The 20,591-nt window shown below is 36.5% G+C and overlaps 1 protein-coding gene across 1 annotated transcript in view; it reads right to left on the bottom strand.

Annotated features, from left to right (window-relative positions):
* WDR35 (WD repeat domain 35) overlaps nucleotides 1-20,591 on the bottom strand; it is a 42,154-nt gene extending 21,563 nt beyond the window's left edge. Inside the window, exons 1-11 of the mRNA XM_080585707.1 lie at nucleotides 20,434-20,591; nucleotides 20,130-20,247; nucleotides 19,290-19,361; nucleotides 17,525-17,617; nucleotides 16,431-16,559; nucleotides 16,078-16,211; nucleotides 14,514-14,679; nucleotides 14,271-14,416; nucleotides 12,501-12,626; nucleotides 9,360-9,545; nucleotides 6,594-6,654 (exon numbers count right to left, since the gene is read on the bottom strand). Of these exons, the coding sequence (XP_080441833.1) occupies nucleotides 6,594-6,654; nucleotides 9,360-9,545; nucleotides 12,501-12,626; nucleotides 14,271-14,416; nucleotides 14,514-14,679; nucleotides 16,078-16,211; nucleotides 16,431-16,559; nucleotides 17,525-17,617; nucleotides 19,290-19,361; nucleotides 20,130-20,247; nucleotides 20,434-20,457 (1,255 nt within the window). The 5' untranslated portion in view covers nucleotides 20,458-20,591. The remainder of the gene's footprint in view (nucleotides 1-6,593; nucleotides 6,655-9,359; nucleotides 9,546-12,500; nucleotides 12,627-14,270; nucleotides 14,417-14,513; nucleotides 14,680-16,077; nucleotides 16,212-16,430; nucleotides 16,560-17,524; nucleotides 17,618-19,289; nucleotides 19,362-20,129; nucleotides 20,248-20,433) is intronic.

Genomic DNA, 20,591 nt, shown 5'->3' on the forward strand with positions numbered 1-20,591 from the left:
CGTTGCAGTAAATTAAATATTTACTAAAGCTTGCACCCAGTCTTACTTTATAGCATCCAAATATCACTGTGCAGGAAGGCAAGACATGTTCTTTATTTTATCCCTAAAACCATATATATAGGCACTCAAATCATTACATTATTCTTTATATATAATGTATACTAATATACATAACACTGTCTTGGCTGTATTATGGCTTTTTTTTTTTCTTTCAGAATTTTGTTTTAACTTTCTCAAAACCAGCAAATGCATAGAAAATACATAGGGAAAAAAATAAAAACACCTCAGAAACCTATTAAGTAAATCCCTCAACATCTCCAAATTCCACAAAAAAATCAGTATGCCACCACACGAACAGGCAAATTCAAGTCTGTAACACAGCCTGTCAGCTAAACATTTGTGTCACAGAGAACATGCTGTGAGCACAAAATTTCACTCTTTCACAATGAATCTCCTCCATTTTTCTGTATTTTAGCACAACACGGAACTCTGGAGGGAGCTATAAGCCTGCCGTAAGGTAGAACAGTCCTGTGACAGGCAGATGGGGAACGACTGGTTGAACAGATTTCATTTTTCTGAAACCAAGAGGATTATAATAAGCTACCTAACAGCTGTAGAATACTTTTTAGTATAGATGTAAATACTGGATGAGAAGGTTTAGTGACGATGCTTAACATGTGAGCACTAGCGTAGATAAAACAGTTGTTTACATTATATGCAATCGATGTACTTCATTTACTTATAACACATTTCAATAATTAGTCTTGTACTCAACACCTGAAGGATACAGCCCCCTCAGATTCATTTATTAAATTCATAAGTTTTACGTATTTGCTGTGTTCTTCTATTACCCTGCAGCTGTACCTGCCGTAACAAAAACAACACCTTTATCTTTCAAAATAGGAGGGTTTTCTGATCTTTGCAGGAATAAGTTTTCCCTTTGTTCAAATCACGAAAATTTAGTACTAAACCTCATATGTGCACTCAGCTTAGTCAGCCCTTGAACATCATTGTCTTGAACCAAGACAATGTTAAGCCAAGCCCACATCTGAAGGCTATGGGCATTCCTCAGACACACCAGATGATTCCCCACTAGACCTACAGCTTACACAGAGCCTAAACTTACTTATTTGTGCATATCCCAGAGTACCCCCACCTTGGAAAAAAAACGATATTCGCATAAGCTATACTGTCATCCAGAAACAAGATGGAGACACACAAATGCTTCATCCAGGAGTCTGATGAGTGAAGCATTTTATGAACATGCCTAAGACTTAAACTGATGGTTGCTATCAAAATCCAGCTGCTTTCCCACCTCCCACTTCCCTACCACTTCTTTTACATCAGCTTTAGCAGTAACTTAGCCACAGAGTAAATTGGATCAGTTTGTTAATTGATTTGACTGCAAGCTAACCCAAAAACTAAATAAGATTAGTTTACATTGGATTAAAGAATCACAAATGCTGGAGCCAACATAAAAGAGAGGGCAGGAAAAAGAACCCAGCAAAGATGGTAAAGACCTTCCCCTTCTTCGCAACAGCAGGCCAAATTATGGTTGGGTTTAAGCTAAATGTGAACATTTCACCCAGCACACAGACACAACCATCAGGATCAGACCCATTCAAACACACATCTGGGAGAGAAGCATCTGTACGTGGGAAGTGACCATTTTGCAAAATTGCCTTCATAACAAAAGCAACTGCACAATGGTGGGATGCAGGGAATTTTTTTTTCTAGAATTGATTGAATGCTTTATACTGGACAATCACTGAACAGCCAAACACCAAACCAAAGAGACAACAACCCATGTAGAAATATCTGGGAGTAGGGAACTAGAGTACAAATTTCTCCCTTCCCACCTCAGAGCTTTAATCATTGGGCTACACTGCTCCTAAAATGCTTTCCATCTTGGCTGTGTAACAGCCTAGCTTCAGAAGGAAAGAATGCCCCAGTCACCCCACGTTTGGGTTGCTGCTGGGCAGGGAAGGAAGGAATAGCTCACGTCCTTTGTGGGAAGGGAAAGATGCTCATTTCAGTCTTTCCGTGGACTGAGAAAGATCTAGAATCCCTTTCTAGGCAGCTGATGTAACTACTTACTTTCCTAAATATTATTCCTAAGTATAGGAAAGTATCTTCTCTTTCAGTGGCCTCAATTTTAACAGCAGCTAACCTTTGGAAGTTAGGTATCAGTGCCCTTTAAAAAATTTGTGCTCTTACTCTTAAGCAGACAGAAAAGCAAGTACATTAAGTCAGAAGGAGGTAAAAGATCTGGAAACTTCTCTGCTCTGCATTTCTACTGCATAGCAGCTTCCCTGGTAAGCATGGACTTCAATTTTGTAGTTCTTTCCATTGATACTGGGCATTGCTAACTTCAGTATTAAGGTCTTAATTTTCAGATTTTGAAAATCTGTATGAAAAGCATTTAAACAGGTGTTATACTTCTCGGTGATCCAATACTGAAAAGCATTAACTACACTATGCCATTAAAACAATGGCAACGTGAAACAACTGCCCTCTAAGTTTTCTAGGGCCCTTATGATTCTCTTTGACACTCATTTCTCTTCACTGTTCCATCATAACACTTACCCCCTGAAAGAAAGCAGCTTTATTTTCTTAGATATCCAAGAAAGAGTTAGAGAACACCTGCTTTCATGTCTAATCTTCTTTAAAAATAGTAGATGGAAAAGACTATCCGTGACTATATTACTTTACTGCATGAAAAAGCGGAGATACTTTTTACTATATGAAATAGGATATACAAACACAAGAGAGACAAGTAATCCCTCCTAAATCTGATGGAAAGGAAGTGATCTGACAGAGAGACACAAGAGTAAACTATGTTTTCACACAAGCCTCTGTTACGGTTGCAAAATCCTGAGAAACTGGAACCAACTCAGTCCAAACAGTAACATCTACCTAATTTTAGAGCTTGATTCAAATGCCTCTAGAGGTCATGAAGAGAAGAAAATATCATGCAACAGCCCGGACAACTGAACTGCACACAGAACAACTCCTGAATTACCACAGTTTACAGAATGCTAAGAAATTCTAAAATTCTCCTGTAAAAATGATCAACTTTAAAATGACCAACTGTAAATGAAAGCAATTCAAGTGCTGTTTCACATGTAGTTCAGCCACACTTGTTAAAGTGGCTAGGAGGGAGGCAAGACAGAGGTGGTTGACACCCTATGCCTGTCAGTGTTCCGAAGACATTTGGACGATGCCCTCGTTAAGATTGTTTAACTTCTGGTTAGCCCTGACGTGATCCAGCATTTGGACTCGATCTTTGAAGGTCCCTTCCAAGTGAACTATTCTATTCTATCGCAGCAAGGCCATGACTCCTTCAGCTCTCTGCCTTTAGTCTGCCCGTATGCTGAACAGGACATTTTATTCATTTCACTGGGCACTAATACACGTGTGAAAGATAACACTTAACTGTCAATGCTCCTAAGCATGTGTAAGATGACATAATCCAGCATGAGTGACATTTTCTTAGCAGATACCATCTGTTACGTTTCCATTAAAAATACGTTATATAAGATGATGTTTAACCTTCTCTAATTTATGTTTAGTTACTCATGAAAGGACTTTGACAAAAAATCTGTAAGCCTGTAAAACAAGCACAAAAGGAAGTGTTGGTTAATTTTTGTACCTTTGTAGGATGGGATATTATACTAGACAATAAAAAAAGGATTAATTTATAGGCTAGCAAACACTAGCTATTCTAGAAGATGCTATTAACACAGCACAGCAAACAAAGGAAGAAAGATGCTTTGGACAAAATAAAGAGGAAAATGAGGTAGGGCTTCAAGGTGTAACCATCAATCAGTGTCTACAGAAAGAATAAAGACAAAGTGATAGCCTTCCACCAATAATGACCGATTAATCCTTTTAGCCACCATTAGCAAAGGTAAACATTAGAAAGGTAATGACATAATTAATAATTTAACAGAATGAAGGGAATAATCAGAGTTTTTGTTAGTCCTTCTTAAACTACTGGGTTTTGAGCCAAACAATGTAAGATTTGCATCTCCTGAGGACAAATCAAACATTACACACTGTCAGTTACTTTATCACTAGGAGATCACTTTTTGAAACAATTTAATAAGATATTATAAAAATTAACAATGCATACAAACTGTGTTTTAACACACATTCTCAGATGCATTATTCAAATGCTCTGTCAGCTACTTAACATCCCTTGATTAGCAATCTTTTTTTCCTCCACTATCAATTTCCTACCAGGTTGCAGCCCTAGAGTCCTGCAGGATACTGAAGACTCAAAGAGAAGTAAAATCTTTATGCTCAGTAGAGCGTCAGGTGTTCGCTATTCCAACAAGAGGCAGTCTGGAAAAGCCAAATATACTTTCTGTTCAGTATACAATAATCAACACGATCAAAAAATATAGTTTAGACTCACGGTAGTCAAAAGTGCTCACTTAAGAGTAAGCAGGAGCACACAAATACCAAGTGGTCTGTTAAGGAACTTCCTACCACATGGGAAGGCATTTTTCACAAGCGTTTGTGAAAAATCAAATTAAGTGACAATATCAGCATTTTTAAACACATATGAAAGATGGTACTTACAATTTTTAAACATGAGCTCAAAACAAGTTATCGAATTATTTTCTGAACTAAATGCGGAGATTTATTCCTTTGTTAAAAAAAAAAAAAAAGAGAAATTGTTTTGGAAAGAAAAGAAACAAGACTTTCCAGACAGACAGTACATTTTTCCCAAGTCAAAACCAACCCTCCAATAATCTTGGGTAAGAGATACATTAATTTTGTTTTCATAGTGCTTATACCTTATAAATAACTATTCTCACCTGATAAAATAATTATAATTAATGTAAAAGCTGATTTTCTTCATTTGTCAACAAGATTATAATTTTCTCAGAAATTATGAACCAAGTGGAAAAAAAAGCTTAGAAAGTTAAGTTACAGCCTTCAAGGTTTTACAAGGTCTCCGCTCTATACTGTCCTCAGCAAGGCAAGCCAGCTGCTTAAGTTCGGCACCCCATCAAACTGGAACAATCATACCTTCTGCTACCAAGAAGCACTGTGACAAACAGCACAGCATATGCAGACCTTGACTGCATACAAATACCTACATAACGTAAGATCAGTTTGTGCAAGAAAAATATTTCAAGTTGTTCCATAAAGCTTTATCTTCAAATGTTACAATAAAGGAAAGCAACTATGATAAAACCAATGCAATGTGTTCTGAAAGTGTTTTAACTTACACTTTGGCTTTTCGCTTTTACCTTCAATCCCTTCTCTAAGTTTGGTGGGCCAACTTTAAAGTCTTACAGGATGTATGTATTAAAAATAAAGCTGAATCTTTGGCTGTGTTTACTATACGCAAATGAAAGACTTGCTTGTTATATCTGAACTACTGAAACTATAAAAATTCTTCAGGATTCCTCAAGAATGCAAATAGTACTAACCTCAAGTATTTATCCATCTGTAAGGACGAAGACTGTAATGCCTAGTATTTTCACAAATGAACTCACACTAGCAGAGAGCGTTGTCAGCCTGTGTACTAAATTGTCTGACACCAGAGGAAACAGTAGCAGATTATGGACAACTTAGTTAAGCTAAAGGAAAGAGAGAAGCTTCTTCCAGATTGTTTCATCTCCTCAGGACAATTCAAATGCAGTCGCAATAACTGTATCTCTTAATTAAATGTCATTTCTCTAACCGTTTTCAGCCACTGGAGAAGATTCTTTGGTAGAGATGGTTGTAGGAGACAGGTAGTAATGGGGGAAAACAAAGAAACTGCTACCTTCATTTTATTTATTGACATTATAAACAATCACAGATTGATTTAGAAAGCTCACATAAACAGAACACTAGAAAATGGAAAGTTTAAAAGCAGAGTTAGAGATGTACACACAAAGCTAATTTTAGCTGTTTGAGTGGGATCATCTCATCCAATTTTAGACATCTCTGACAGAGATGAGATGGTTGCCCTGGGCTTCTTTGTATCCAATGCAGAGGGAACAGGCCCCTTTCAGGAATGATTCATACAACTTATTTTAGATGACAGCTGTAAAATGCGTTAAAATGTGCCCTGTAAATCCCTAATTCCTCCTCTCCTCACCCTAATCCCACCTATCAAGGAAGTCCAGGAGACTAGTAAGCAATACAGACATCTTATGGGGGGAAAGGGTCGGGGAGACACCACACAACAACCCATGCACATCACCACCACGTCAACTAACTTCGATTCTCGCTTATTTTTTTCCAGTCCATCCACTGTAAAATTTGTGTATTGAATTTCCTGAGCATTTTGTTCCTGAAGATTTTGATGTACCACCACACTTGTAAAAGGTGGCAAGAGGGCATCAAATTGATGAGACTAAAATTATCTTCTCATTTAGTCTCATTTCAATTACGAGATTAAAAAATACCACCGCATTTCATACCCATTCCATAGGACAAGGAAGTCATTTATCAGAGCCGGATACTCTACATTTTAATTACAGTCTACAATATAGGACACGAATTTTGCAATATGTGTATTTGACTCAAGGCTGATTTCCTCCTGCTATTACTGAAAAACTGAACAGTGAGTGTTGCAAATTGCTTACCAATATCAATATATTTTGGGTCCAAGGGCGTACCAATAGAATTGCAGAGAACCAGCACATACTGTAGGGAAATAAACATAAGCATTATTAACAGCACATCTTTCTGTAAGTTAGTAAGCTGTACAAGGCTGTCTGCGAAGGCATATCTCATAGCCCACATTTCACACCATCTAACACTGATCAGCAACACAAAACAGAAGGACTATGGCTGCAGAAAATATCAAGATGCTTACATGATGGTAACATGGTATTTGCCAATTAACGCTATAAACAAAGCCAAGCACAAAACAGGAAAACAACCAGCTGTTGGAAGCACAGGAGCAAGTCTATCACACAAAATACGCTAGGTAGTATGTACCACCAGTGGGGTCCACAGACAATGTGCTGGTGACACAGCCAGCCTCACTCCCCTGCTCTGTGGAGCACACGCTGCCCTGACATTATTTACTAGTATGAGCGATACGCTAGCAGTTATTCAGCACCTCCACTCTTGCCTAGCTGTGTATGCAAAGGACAACCTGACAAACTGCAACAGGCCATCTCGCCAGCTCTCAGCAGTGAGGGCTCTTGTTCTACTCTTAGTAGAACTTGATGTTGAACCTCCAGAGGGCTGGATCATAGGGAGAACAGTGAGTACGGCTATCCCTCCACCCAAAGGTAACATAGGTGCTGAAAACTGACTGGTTTTGTTATCTTGTAACCTTGCTTTGGAAAGCTTTAAATCAGCACAGATATCTCCGAATGGTCTGTTAAACTCAAGAGGATGAAACTACAAAAAGCGCTTAGACACCAACGCTCATTGGTTGCTTCGATGTGCCAATGCATGCATTTTTCCAGATGTAAATCAAGGGTTAAATAGCTTTATTATGATCACACAGGGAAATACAAACATTTTGAAAGAGAAATGTGGAAATTAAGTAGCAATTTCTACTGCAGACTTTAAATTCAAAAAACAGTTCTGCCAAAACTTGAATCACCTAAGAGCTGCTGCTCTGACTCTACAGGAAATGGAAGATAATTAGCTGTTCATTAGCTCCTCCGCTATCTGATCAATTCATGTAATTGTGGCGGCAGACTACTGCACCTGTACAGTTTACCCTTTAAATTGACAGATTAAAAGAGAATATCAGAGAATAGCAGACTTTATAGAATTTAGGGTTTTGTCTACTATATGAACTATATTCTTTCAGAGAAAGAGATCTGAACAGGGAGTTTTCATTAAATCCTACTTTTTTCCTGATAACAAAACCAGAAACATCCCTCAAAAATACTTTTTATTTCTTTGTTAAGTTAAACTTTCAGCCAGCATTCTCAATTTTCCCTTTTCTGAAAAAAATACATTGAGGCTCCACCTCTGTAGGAGGCCACACCTGGCTTTTTAACTGCTTACTGCTTGCTTCTACTGCGTTAACATAAATTGAATAAAGAGTGAATGCTGGAGAAGAATTAATCTTTTATGCCTTCACTTATTTCTGAGACTCGAGGTCAGTAGATCAGAGACTACCAAGGAGTGATGGAGTGACAGAGACTGCATGATCTACACCAGGTGGCGTTAGGACCAAGCAGTTTGCACTGTCTGATTTGCTCAAAGCTGAATGCTCAAGCCTCACTGTGGCTATCAAAACTGAGTTCTCCGTAACTTACCAATACTCACTTCTTCTTGCAATGCTTTTAAACAGTTCCTGCCAAAATTGGTCTTTTTTGCCCCATCAGCTATTGCATAGTTTGCCCTCTTGAAATGACAACCCTAATGACTGAAACCTATTGCAAAACACATCTGTTTTTCAGAAAGCAACTCTAATGAACTACTACCAAAAGGGTAAGTTCGTTTACTTCAGTTCCTAAAAGCTGATCCCCATAGCATTAAAAATTAGTCTGGAGCCATTTTAAAAGAATTTAAAGATGGTTATTATCATGTAATTTTCAGACGGTAAAATTAAATCTCTTATTTATTTTTAAGCAAGTTACACTAAATCCCACACTCTTTGCTTCATATTTTAGAAATGCAACCCAGAAAATCCCATTTCATTGCACTCAATTTCACCAAAAGGCTTTGTCCATGTGTACTGTATTTTCAGTCCATATCATAGCATGCCATTTATTACACAACTAAGCAAAGCAGCACTGAAACACTTTTTACCGTGGCACCAATTGACTCCATCTCATGCTCCTCCTTTGTAAGCAATATGTAAGTGATATAGAAAATAATTCAGAAATGAACCCAGTAAGAAAATCTGTGACAGTTAATATTGTTAACTGAACATACATTAACCAAAGGATATGTCTATCCTATAATCTGCCACTAGAACTTTAAAAAAATATATATTTTTTAAAAAAACAATTTGTTGTAACAAGCATTTATATCGCCTAAAAGTTGTCCCTTTCTTAATTTCATTTTTCCAGTTCCAACTGATTAAATACTTCTCAACATCCCAGTGTTTTCCTACTTTTAGTGAGGTTTTTTTTCAAACGTGTCTAAAGAAACAGCAATTTTGAAGGCTGCACTTTTCATTAAGTTACTAGTGGCTACAAGGAAGTAAAACAAAAAGGTAGTTAACAGGTTCTGCACATTTTTGCTATTATTTTGTTGCTTGCTGGGGTTCTTTGTTTTGAATATGGAACCTGTTCAATCGCCTTTCTGTCAAATGACAACTAGTGACACACACTGAGACTGATTCAGAATGTTACACACCATCTTATTCTAGCTGTAAAACACTGGCATGTGAAACAGGGAGTTTCAAGTGAAATTTAAAAGAAAGATTATACCTGAGGTTGATCTTCATCCGCTTTAGTTGCTAAAACACAGAAGTCTCCATAAGTCGTTATGGAAATCAGGCTCTTGACATATTTCACATATTTCTCATTGTTTTTTGTATCCCAGAAAACTACACAGTACTCTGGACGATCGGGTCGGGTATATGCATAAACCACCGTATTGGAGCAGTAACCCCACTGGCAAAGAGAGACAATTTTGATAAATCCTGCAAGAAATTCCACTAGTTCAATCATACATTGTTCACAGCTATGAAAGAAAGCGTTTATTTCATATACATGATCAGCATTTAATGTTCTTTACCTGTCATGTGATGACCTGATATTTAGAGTGTATGAATACAGTCCTGGTAATAAATTATTTGCATAATTTGGGAAAAGAGGCCTTCCTATCACACAAAATAATCTGTCCCAATCAGAATTGGAAGATCATTCTCAAATGAGAAGACTTCACTTTCCCTTGTTTCTTCCTTGTTCAGGACGCACAAAATACCCACTGTAATGAGGGCTTTGCCATGAAAATGATTTCTCCAACAAGTGATTTGGAAACCCAACATTCATTTCCCAGGGGGAAGATGGTAAACACCTCAAACACTGCAATTTCTGAAGCAGATCAAACAAGCAATTATATCAGAGCACTAAAATAACTCACATCATCTCTTCCATATTAACAACATGAGAAAAATCCTCCCCTCCCCCCTAGAAGAATAGAACTATTTATATTGCAAGAAGGAAAAAAAAAAGCAAAATGAAAAATAGAACATTCAAACACTATAAAAACTATGAAGATGTATTTTATTGCATTCAACTAAATTATAGAAATTAATAAAAAACCTTTCCAACATATAAGAAACAGTTCCTAAAACTGTTACCAATATAATCAGATAAGAACATAATGGTAGTAAAGTGTATTATTCATTTGAGAATGGCATGCATCTTTCACCATAAAAATATTTAACATTGAAGCTGAGTACATTACGAACAGATTACAGTTTATTTGCTACAGCAATCATTTGAACACAACTTTTTTCACTTTAATGTAATAATAAAAAAAAAGCCAGCAGCTTACAAATGCAATTTCTAAAACTAAGGTTCCAAATTATTATTCATTTGAAAACCATGCTTGATCTAGAAATACACGTGGTCTCACAGACACTGAGGAGTTTAAGGAAAAGCAGGATATGTCTTCCAGCTGTTACACATGTCCCAGAGCAAACATTAGGTAGCATTTCCTGCAAGACTAACTTCTACCTTCCAAAGCCTCTTCCAGCAAATTTGCAACAAACTATTTGCTTCCTGGGTTGCTTTCTGGCAGATTTGTTCTTAAAACTCACTGACCAGTCAAGTTCCACCACCACGTGGAACAATACATTTCAATACAGGTGCACTACGTTCCTCACATTATACTCTTTCTTTAATCACAGTGGTTATGCACTGATGATTAAAGAACATATCCTGTGCTGGGACAAAAAGAAATATACAATACTGTATACAGGACAGTAATCACTAGGATAACTCCTAGGACTATTCTACTTACAGTTCAGAAAAACACCAACACCCATATGGTAGACAGATAAAAATATTCTTTAGAATTAGCTGAATACAGACTTGCAAGTCTATTGGGAATTTAAATATAAATAGAAAATACACCTATCAGGTTGCACACATCTCAGCTGTTCCAGTTTCTACACATCCCTCCGGGTTCAAACTATCAATTCACCACCACAAAATGACAGTAAATGCGCAAACAATTCCTATTGTGTCACTTAGCTCAATCAGTTTAACCAAAGAGCAATGAAAATACTGGAGCCCTTCCTGTAGCCTTACCTACAGGACAGCCTTAACCACTGCCAAATTCAGAATCATGCCCAATTCTTTTAATACTAACAGAGCACACATTTCCTTACTATGAGAACAGAACCACAAATTCATCACAAAAACAATTGCTAAGTCATTGCGTCACCAAAAAAGCCACACACATTTCACTAAAACTTCACTAGTGTTGATAAAATAGAAATCATAAACTAAGCTGATTTATACGCTAGGCTTTAAAAAACTGCAGCAATGATATGACCTGGTCAAAAACTCCATTGAAATTTTAGTTAAAAGCTGATCTGAATAAATCCAAAATCTGGAAGAAGTTATTGGTCACAGACAGAGGAAAGAGCACATAAGCATTGTCCCCACATTAACTTACGGTGTAATCTTAATCCAAAACACTAACAAGTAGCCAAATACGAGATTATTAGTTTTATTTTTCAGATCTTTCGTTTAAACGTGCTCTATTTTGCATAAATAACAAAAAATAAAAAGAAAGACCAACTCCACAGTGACTATGGCACCTACCCAATACATAGGAAATGTTTCCAATATGCTTCAGTAAATATTTACCCAACCATGCTAACACCATGGAACAACTCCAATAGGAAAGAGTGAAAGAGAACTGTGACACAACCACTATACTTTTGTTCCTTGAACCTTGGTCTTCTCAAAGAAAGGCTGTTTAGTGGAAGGAATAAAACTTCATATTGTCCTTTGAGTGCCCTCCTTAACACTAACTAGCCCTAGGCCTCTACCCAGGCTCTGTCTTTGGAAAGTTAGTCAAAGCAATTCACAACAGAGCTCAGGAATGGGATCAGCACACATGATAAGGTTCCAATGCTTCGGTTTATCCACTTACCTCTTTTCACGTAACTGTGTAAATGTGCCCACAGAAACCCATTTCATAGCAAAAAAGAGTCCATCATACAATAACGTGGGTCTCCGCGTTACAGTTATTACAGGACAGGAAAACTATTTCCTGCCCAATGAGAAAAAAATTGCCAGTAAAAAGACTAGGGTATTTTGCATTCACCTTCCATGAATAACTTCTGCATCATATCTGATTAGCTTAGAAATCTATTTATCACCTAACTATCCCTTTATCCTCTACTTAGGCAGCATCTTCTTTTGCTTTCAAATTTACTGGTCAGATTGGATGCTGGCAACTCATAACGTGAAACAAAATACAGTTTGCACATTCATAACTGCAGAAGAATTTTTTTTTTCCAAAAAAGATGCTTTTCGAACCCATTCAAAAAGAGAATAAATAATTGTATTAATAAGTTTCCTATTAAGTGCAACATAACCACTTACCTTGTAATCTGGCCGAATGTTTGCAAAATATATGTAAGAATCAACAGCTAGTGCAATTTTCAGTCCACTTCCCTCCCACGACAAGGCTGACATCTGCTTGCCAGGAACTTTCAGTGTGCGCAAATGCTTGTAGGAAAAAAAAAAATAATAAAAAGATACTGAACATATCCTAGGAAAACTGCTCAAATCACATAACAGTTTTGCCGGTTCATGAAATACAAACTTGTAAATCTTCTTTGCGGTACCTCATAATGAATCCCAAATTACCATATGCATGCAAACAAGGGCAGGGTATTTAATATGCATAAGCATTCATTTGTCTTTATTATTCTTTTTTTTTTTTTGTCAGAAAGAAAACATTTAATTTACACACCCATTGAGTCATAGTTCAAACAGAAAAATAAACAATACAGAATGACAGCATAAACATTTTTCCTTTGGTTGGTAATCTAAACCACCTTTATTATTTCACTTACTATTAAACACAACAGTACTGATACCTGACATGCCTCAGAAGTTTCACTGTCAATGGCAGTAAGTGTATAAATTATATTAAGTCAGTTGACGTACAACACCTTTAACTACAGCTGACAGTTTAAACAAATAGAAATATATACCTAATCTATGTCAAGAGTATACATTGAAGCAGCTGCATACGTACGCAATTTGCAGTAAGGCAATGGGCATTTTCTTTGTCTCTATATCTCCTGCCCTTCAAAAGGCTACGAAAAGTAGTTAGATGTCCATTTAAAATTTAACGGCAAATATACTTCCCTTTTTTTAATATATCTTTATTTTGTTAGAGTATCTGAATTTGAACAAATGAATTGAAAGAAATTAATGTTTTTAAACACTAAAACCCTAGCCCCCAAACGACTTGTTTGTGGGAAGCTTTTTGGTTGCTACTTCTTAACTCCTTTCACAACACAGCTCACTGCTCTATCCCTACCGTAGTTACCCTTATGGCTGACCAGGTATTTCCTCTGTGCAAGGGACAAAACTTCTTCACGCTGACACTTAACACTAACTTAGTGATTCCCAGATGTAGTACTAGAAGGGCAAGTGAAAGTAACGAAATTACATTCTGAAACAAGAATAGCATCATAGTAAAATTGTCTCTCAACTGTTGAACCTTTAACACCTTATACCCCCCAAAAAAAAACACATAGAAATACAAAAGCTTTCAGAGAACAAGATCCCCAACATGACAAAGATCAGAAACAGTTTACTTTTTGTAAGATTTCTGAGCTCTTTGTGATACCAGATGCCATTTTCTCAGTTTTAGTGATTCTACTGAGGGGAGCATTCACAGCTTTATTGTAAGCTATTAATCTAGAGATGCTCAGGTCTCTTACACAGCCAGTGGAGAAAGACGAGCGCTTCCAGGTTTGATACACACACGTTAAGTTAGCATCATAACTGCTGCCTAGTTAGCATCATAACTGCTGCCTAAACGTTCCAAGTTATTAACTGTAGTCTGAATTCAGATACCTACATCAGGTGTTCAAAGTTCAATACTATACATATCCTACAATTTAGTGTTATGTGAGATGCTCTAGGATCTTCCATCTGGCCAGCAACTTGCTGTTCTAAAAGGGGACCCAATCCTCTTTCCTATTTCCAGATCCAAGTGGATGTCATAGACTCTTAAGAGCAAGTTAAAAGCACTAAACATTCTGGCATCCAAGTACCACCAGTAATGAACACATAGACAAAACATGCTAAAACAAAGAACATATTAGGCTGTATAAACATATTTAATACTTTTACCTCACCAAATGGAGTGTAGAACTGCACAATGTTTACATCTTTATCTTGAGAAGTTGCTTTTAGGGAGCCAGCCACTGCCAACACACTGCCACAGTGGTTCCACTGAATACACACTACATTCATACCAGTGTCGATCAAGATAGGATCTAGTTTTTAAAGAAATAAACATCAAAAATCTAAGCATAAGTAGACATTTTGGGTCAAGAACAGCTCAGTAATTAGCATCCCACATTTTGTACCTACTCTGGTCATTCTCGTCTCTCATTATCTGGCATCTTCCATTATCATAACAGACAGCAAGACAAGGACAGTCTGGTTCGACGTAGCCTTCTGTGCCATGGTACCAATGTATTCCAGCAATATGGAATGCTCCAGTTAAGTTTGCCAAACAACTCAGTTTCATTTTCACCTAGGCAACAATGGTTAATTATTGGACACGCTATTTAGAGGAACAATTTATAGATATACTGACACCCTGCAAAAGACCAGTCATATGGGCAAAACTGTTCTGCTGCACCAAGAAAAGTTTTGACTTTATTAAAAATTTAATAGTTTGAAGGAGTTCCTTATTCAAGGCTGGATGAGACACACTAGAGCACATTTTAATTACAAAGACGAACTTCTGGCATTTTCACTCTTTGAAAAGTAACTTAAAAAGTAAACATGCACATGCACAAAAGCCACACACAACCACCACTGGAACTCTGAAAAAAAAAAAAAATGATTTCAAACCACTGCCAGCCACAAGTTTTATTTATTTATTTATTTTTAATAAACCTTCTGTAACTTTTTTCTAGGCAAAAGTCTCATGATATTCTAATTTGTGTATTATTGTATCAATTATTTTTAAATACTATTTAAAGTAAGCTTACTCTTGTAACAATTATAATTAGTGTGCATCTTTCACAGAATGCCCTGAACAGATAAGAATGCATGTAGATCACTTTGAAGGGGGCTGCCAGGTATCTTGAGGGAAGAAGGGAGGGAAAAAGGACAAGTGCAAATATTGTTGAGAAAAGGAAGCATTGGGAGGACAACAACTTATTTGAAGAATCTCAGTAATTTTCAGCACGTGTTACAAACATCATAATACACGCAGCAGGAAGAAACAAGGAAACAAGAGGGGATTAAAGAAAAGAGCATAGGAAGAGTAACAGTTTCCCATGGAAGAAAAGAAAAAGAAGAAAATTCACCATAATAGCATCTGAAAAGCAAACAACATGGTTCCAAATACGTTGCTCTTCCCAAAGTGAAAGTTTTACTTCTGCTTAGTGTTTTATCATAGTTATTCCAATATTCTAAATAAGTAGATTAAAAAAATAAGTAAACAACCATTGTAGGAATGTAGCAATATTGTAGTTATTACCACCACTTTTACCACTTATTACCAGGTTTCCTGTGAAGCATGCAACATTCCTTACGTAATAAATGACAGGATCAGTAGGAAAATAAACTACATCTTTATACTAAAAGTACACTAGTACTTTTAACACAAGCTTAATTTAATTTAGCTCCTATCACCATACATATTTTTACATTTTCACTAACTATTGGAAAGCAAAAAGGCATTTGCTGCCATGATAACCTTTTAGCTACCTAGAACAAAATATTTATGATGTACTCAATTTTTTTTATATTTTCATTAGAAATGAAGTGCTGCTGCAGAGAGTTTGAATGTAAATGCTGTACAAAGAGCCTTGCCCCGTTTTGAAATCCACCAACTAAATGCACATGAAATAAATTAAGAGGAAGTAAGTTTTTATGCATGTTAAAGTTAATGCCTTTATTATACCAACCGTAAACTTACAATAAAGTTTCCCTGACTGTCATAAATGTGAATTTCTCCATTTGACATTCCAAAGAGTAAAATTTTGCTGTCAGAGGACCAGGTCACATGGCACAGGTGTGTACCTTTCAAGTCTTTCCCCCAGATGCGATTGCCTGTAACAGAACATTTATTGTCCTTAATAATCACACCACAAAACTAAAAATAAGATGCACGTTAGCAATATAGAAACTGAAACTGCTCAAGTTCAAAGCAACAACTATTAAAGTAACTATTAATTGTACTTATATTGATAAACAGAGCTACTACATACATGATACTTAAAAATGGAAGCTATATAAACACCACAACAATTAGCAGAGCTTAAGTTTTACCATCCACAGATCCAACAATCACAGCTCCATCTTCATATACAATACAAATCTTCTGTCCGTCAGCATTCCAGCTCATACTTCGAACAACAGATTTATTTCTATTGTTAATCATCTCTTCATACCAAGCACCTATTAGTAATGAATGAAAAACTGAGTTATACTCCTATTTTGAGAACCCTCTAGTGGATTCAAGAGACACGCTAATCATTGAATTCAAAGAGGGAATTCAAAGAGTAAAAAAGATATGCAAATTGGATGGTAACATTTCTTAGTAATATCAATTCCAGAAGTTGTTAAAAACAAAACAGTACAGAAACACAAGAAGTTTATAAGAATTACCAACAAATTAAACTAGGTATTCAGTAAAATGGAAAAATATGTCAAGTGTCTGCTTATAAAAACAAAGATGGAATAACGAGTTATATACGACTTTGCAATATAATATGCAATGAAAAGCTATAGGAACAATCTCTTTTGGAAAGGAATTTAAAAAAAGTTGTTCCACCCATTCTGTAAAACTCCACCAAGACTATACTACAGTGTGAAATCCAGTGTTCAAGTGTGAGTTACTTATTCCCAAAAAGACACAGACAAACAAGAAATCAGAGAGGAGAGCCAAAGCTTGAGAGGGACCCTACAGGAAGAGATCTATGCTTACATAATTTCAGAAAACATACTAAAAAACATACAGAAGAAACCACTGTCTTTGATAAGAATTTATACTAAGTAATATACAGGTTGTTCTCCAAAACTAAGAGATTATTTATGTGCTTCTTTTTCTTGTTCAATATGCTATTTTTCTCCAACAAAATAAAGTAACAGATTTAAAATAAGATATTTGTAGCAGTTTACCAAGCACATGGCTAAGAAGCATTATCTTTTCCTAAGGTACCTCTGGAGGACAAATGCCTTTCATAAGCAACACTATGAAAAATTTACATGACAGTTACAATAAAAACTTGGAAAATGTTTTAAATCTATTTCAAGTTTTACAATCTGCAAAATAAGAAGTCTGAAAAAGAACCATTAAAATTGCTAAACGATTTCCCACAATGTAGAATATTATCCAGTCTCAAAGTCGTTCTGTAGAGTACCTTTATACATCATCCACACGATGATGAGCCCATTTTGATCACTGGTTGTTAGTTTGTGATACTGTTCGTTCCATGTCACCACTTGCACAGAACCTAGAAAATTATACAAAGTTTGTGTTTATGCCATTTAAATACATTAAGGAAAACCAACACATACAACTTTATCACTCTGGAGTTTACAGAAATTTGCACTGCCAAGATTGATTTAGTTTTAGGCATTCTTACTATACCACTCCTTTCCTCTTCCAAAATTCTGCTAATTGGATCCTTCTGGTCCTTTATTCACCCACTTGAGCAACATCCTTTCTAAATTCTACCCAGAATATTGTTTCAGTAACCAAAACCCAAATTATAGCCTTGCAGTTTGACTTAAGAGATTTTTTTCCTCCTCTTCATAAAAATAATTTGATCCTCAGTAGAGCTGCAGTTTGAAAACAAAATCTCCCTCCTGATTACCAAAAAGAACACTCTACACATAGCTCCTTCAGATCAAGTTTCATGTGGGATCCTCCTCATGAACATTTAACTTGACTTAAAACATCTTCAAACGGTTTTTTAACAACCATTTTATTTCATCAGTTCAACACTGGATATGAACTTGGACACTTCCAGCATCACACACTTCCACTTCTTCACCAGTGGTTATGCGTTTCCTCTGTATCCTTTTCATTTCTCCAGATTTCAGTCACAAGCTTTACCAACAGACACAATCAAAGATACCCTGAAAGTCAGAGATTTTTGAGGGGAACTGTAACCTATTTCACAATCAAAGGCATCCATTCAAAATATCCACTAAATCAGTTCTTCAAAATTAATTTCTTCTATCATGTTTAACCAGGCCCTTAAAATAATCCATTGCCAGGTTTCAACTGCAAATCATCATAAAAGACCGTTCCTTCTAATTTTCTAAGGATTTCAGCATTCTCTTCCTATCTCCTTTTCTGTGGATGATGAGCATTTAACATGGAAGAGTTTGATTTCTCTCTAACTTCCCTGCATTCAATGTTTACTTCCAAATACTTTATCCTTTAGTCTGTTTACTAACCTGTGTAAACTCTGTATATCATGCTGCACTCTACATACATACATATAATATAACTTGTCAATAAGAAGAGAAAATTAAGATATTTTTAAAATAGAGATGAGATAATGAGTCACTGAACTGACTTCTTCAGAAGAAAATGGAAAGCTGCCATAACATATAAGCAAATCTCAGACATTATCTAAAAATAATTTATAAAAATAAAAGTCCCTCTGTGATAGAACACACACAATAGCATCATCCACTTCAGTATCAATCAGTACTACTTTTTCAGAATAATAAATGTGGCCCAAGTAATTTAGAAAAAGTCAAACCTGAAGCAATAATAAACACAGATTAGGCTGTAAGGTCAAAGTTTACAAACCTAACCATGGAAAACACATAAGCAAACCAGAAGTTGTTGTAGGCAGCACCCAGCTTGGTTTCTGCAGCATGCGTTCTGCATCATGCATACCATACCAGCCAGAAGAATTGGGGTGAGGCTACATCAGTCGGATTCTCAACCCCGTAATTCATTCACAAATCATGAAAGGTTAACTATACAGGTCTTTCATCAGGTAACTTAGTAAAAGTAGATATTCAACCTGTTACATACCTGATTTTAATGCTGATATTCTTTTAGTTTTTTAATTAAAAGTTAGAGAAAAAATTACTCTACCAACTTCCCAAAATTCTGTATTTTTCATTCTAATCAAAATACATTAAATGCTCAAGGAGACTTACCGCTGTGACCTTCAAGAGTTTGATTCATAGAAAGATTACTAGGAGCTGCAAGTCCCTTTATTTTTGCTTCATCTAAAAATAACAAAAATAGTTATAAAATAAATCCAATAAAGCATATCTAGTACTGTCTGTAATGACAGTTCAGCTCCAATCACTGTTTTTAATCAATAAAATAATTTCCCTAAAAGTAGTCAGAAGTGTATTTGTAGGATGGATTTTCCCACCCCTCAGTTCAATGTCTTTGCTACTCACATCTGTCATCCAAACTCAGACAGTCATTACATCTGAGCAATTTTTTCAGAAACAAACAAACAAAAAGAAAACCTATGGCTATCGCACCTTGTTTACTTTCAGAAAGAGTTTTAAAAGAACTAGAAAATTTATTGGAGTTCACTTTTCTCAGAGCATACTCATCCTATTTCAAAGAAATATACAACTTTTTCCTTATATTAATGGTAGAGAACATTAAAAATAAATCAAGAACTAGTGAAATGAGTTTGAAAATAAACAGGAAGCCCATGTAGCAATAACAAAAATGAAGCATATGCCCTGGAAGAAGCAGAAGCACTGAAGAGTTCAGTAGATAGAAAAGCTTGATAAATAGTAGATATAAAAGCTAGATACATGGCAGGCACATCATGTCAGGCAAGCTAGAAGAAAACAATATTCAAAAGAAAGCGGCAACATCTTTGACACTTATACAAATATGTAAACATCTGTGTACAGACTTAAAATGTATGCCATGCTATGAAGTTAAAGAATCGGAAGTTGTGTTTTCAGAATACTGAAGCGCGGTGGATTTTACTCTTAAGAAAAAAGGAAAAAAAAAAACTCGATTACCTGTCTGTGTTTCTAATTTTAAAACTTTCAGCAATCCATCCTCTCCGCCACAGGCTATGAAACCTTCATCCTTATTCCAGGAAATACATCTTAACTGAACATTACCAGGAATTGCAATCTGAAAAACAAGTATTTTGTGTCTGCATGTTGCTAAGAACCAACTTTTATTTTAAACTCCCCCAAGAACACCTCAACACAAACACCTACGACGGCGCAGCAGATAACCACGGACAGATTAGCACCCCCAGAACGAGACAGAAGCCAATCAGACTTATAACCCGGCCCCCCGCCGCCCCGGCAGCACCTTTTTGCACAGGTAGATGAACATCGTGAGGGGGGGAGCGGCGGACGAGGGGCTCCGACCGGCGGCGGGCCCGGGGCCTGCCCGCACCGAGCGCCGCCGTCGCCCTGGCAACCGCCGCCGGAAGCGCGCTGCAGGAGAGATGGGCGCTACTTCCGGGA

This window comes from Anser brachyrhynchus, assembly GCF_964034855.1.
Source record: "Anser brachyrhynchus genome assembly, chromosome: 3".
Classification (NCBI taxonomy): Eukaryota; Metazoa; Chordata; class Aves; order Anseriformes; family Anatidae; genus Anser; species Anser brachyrhynchus.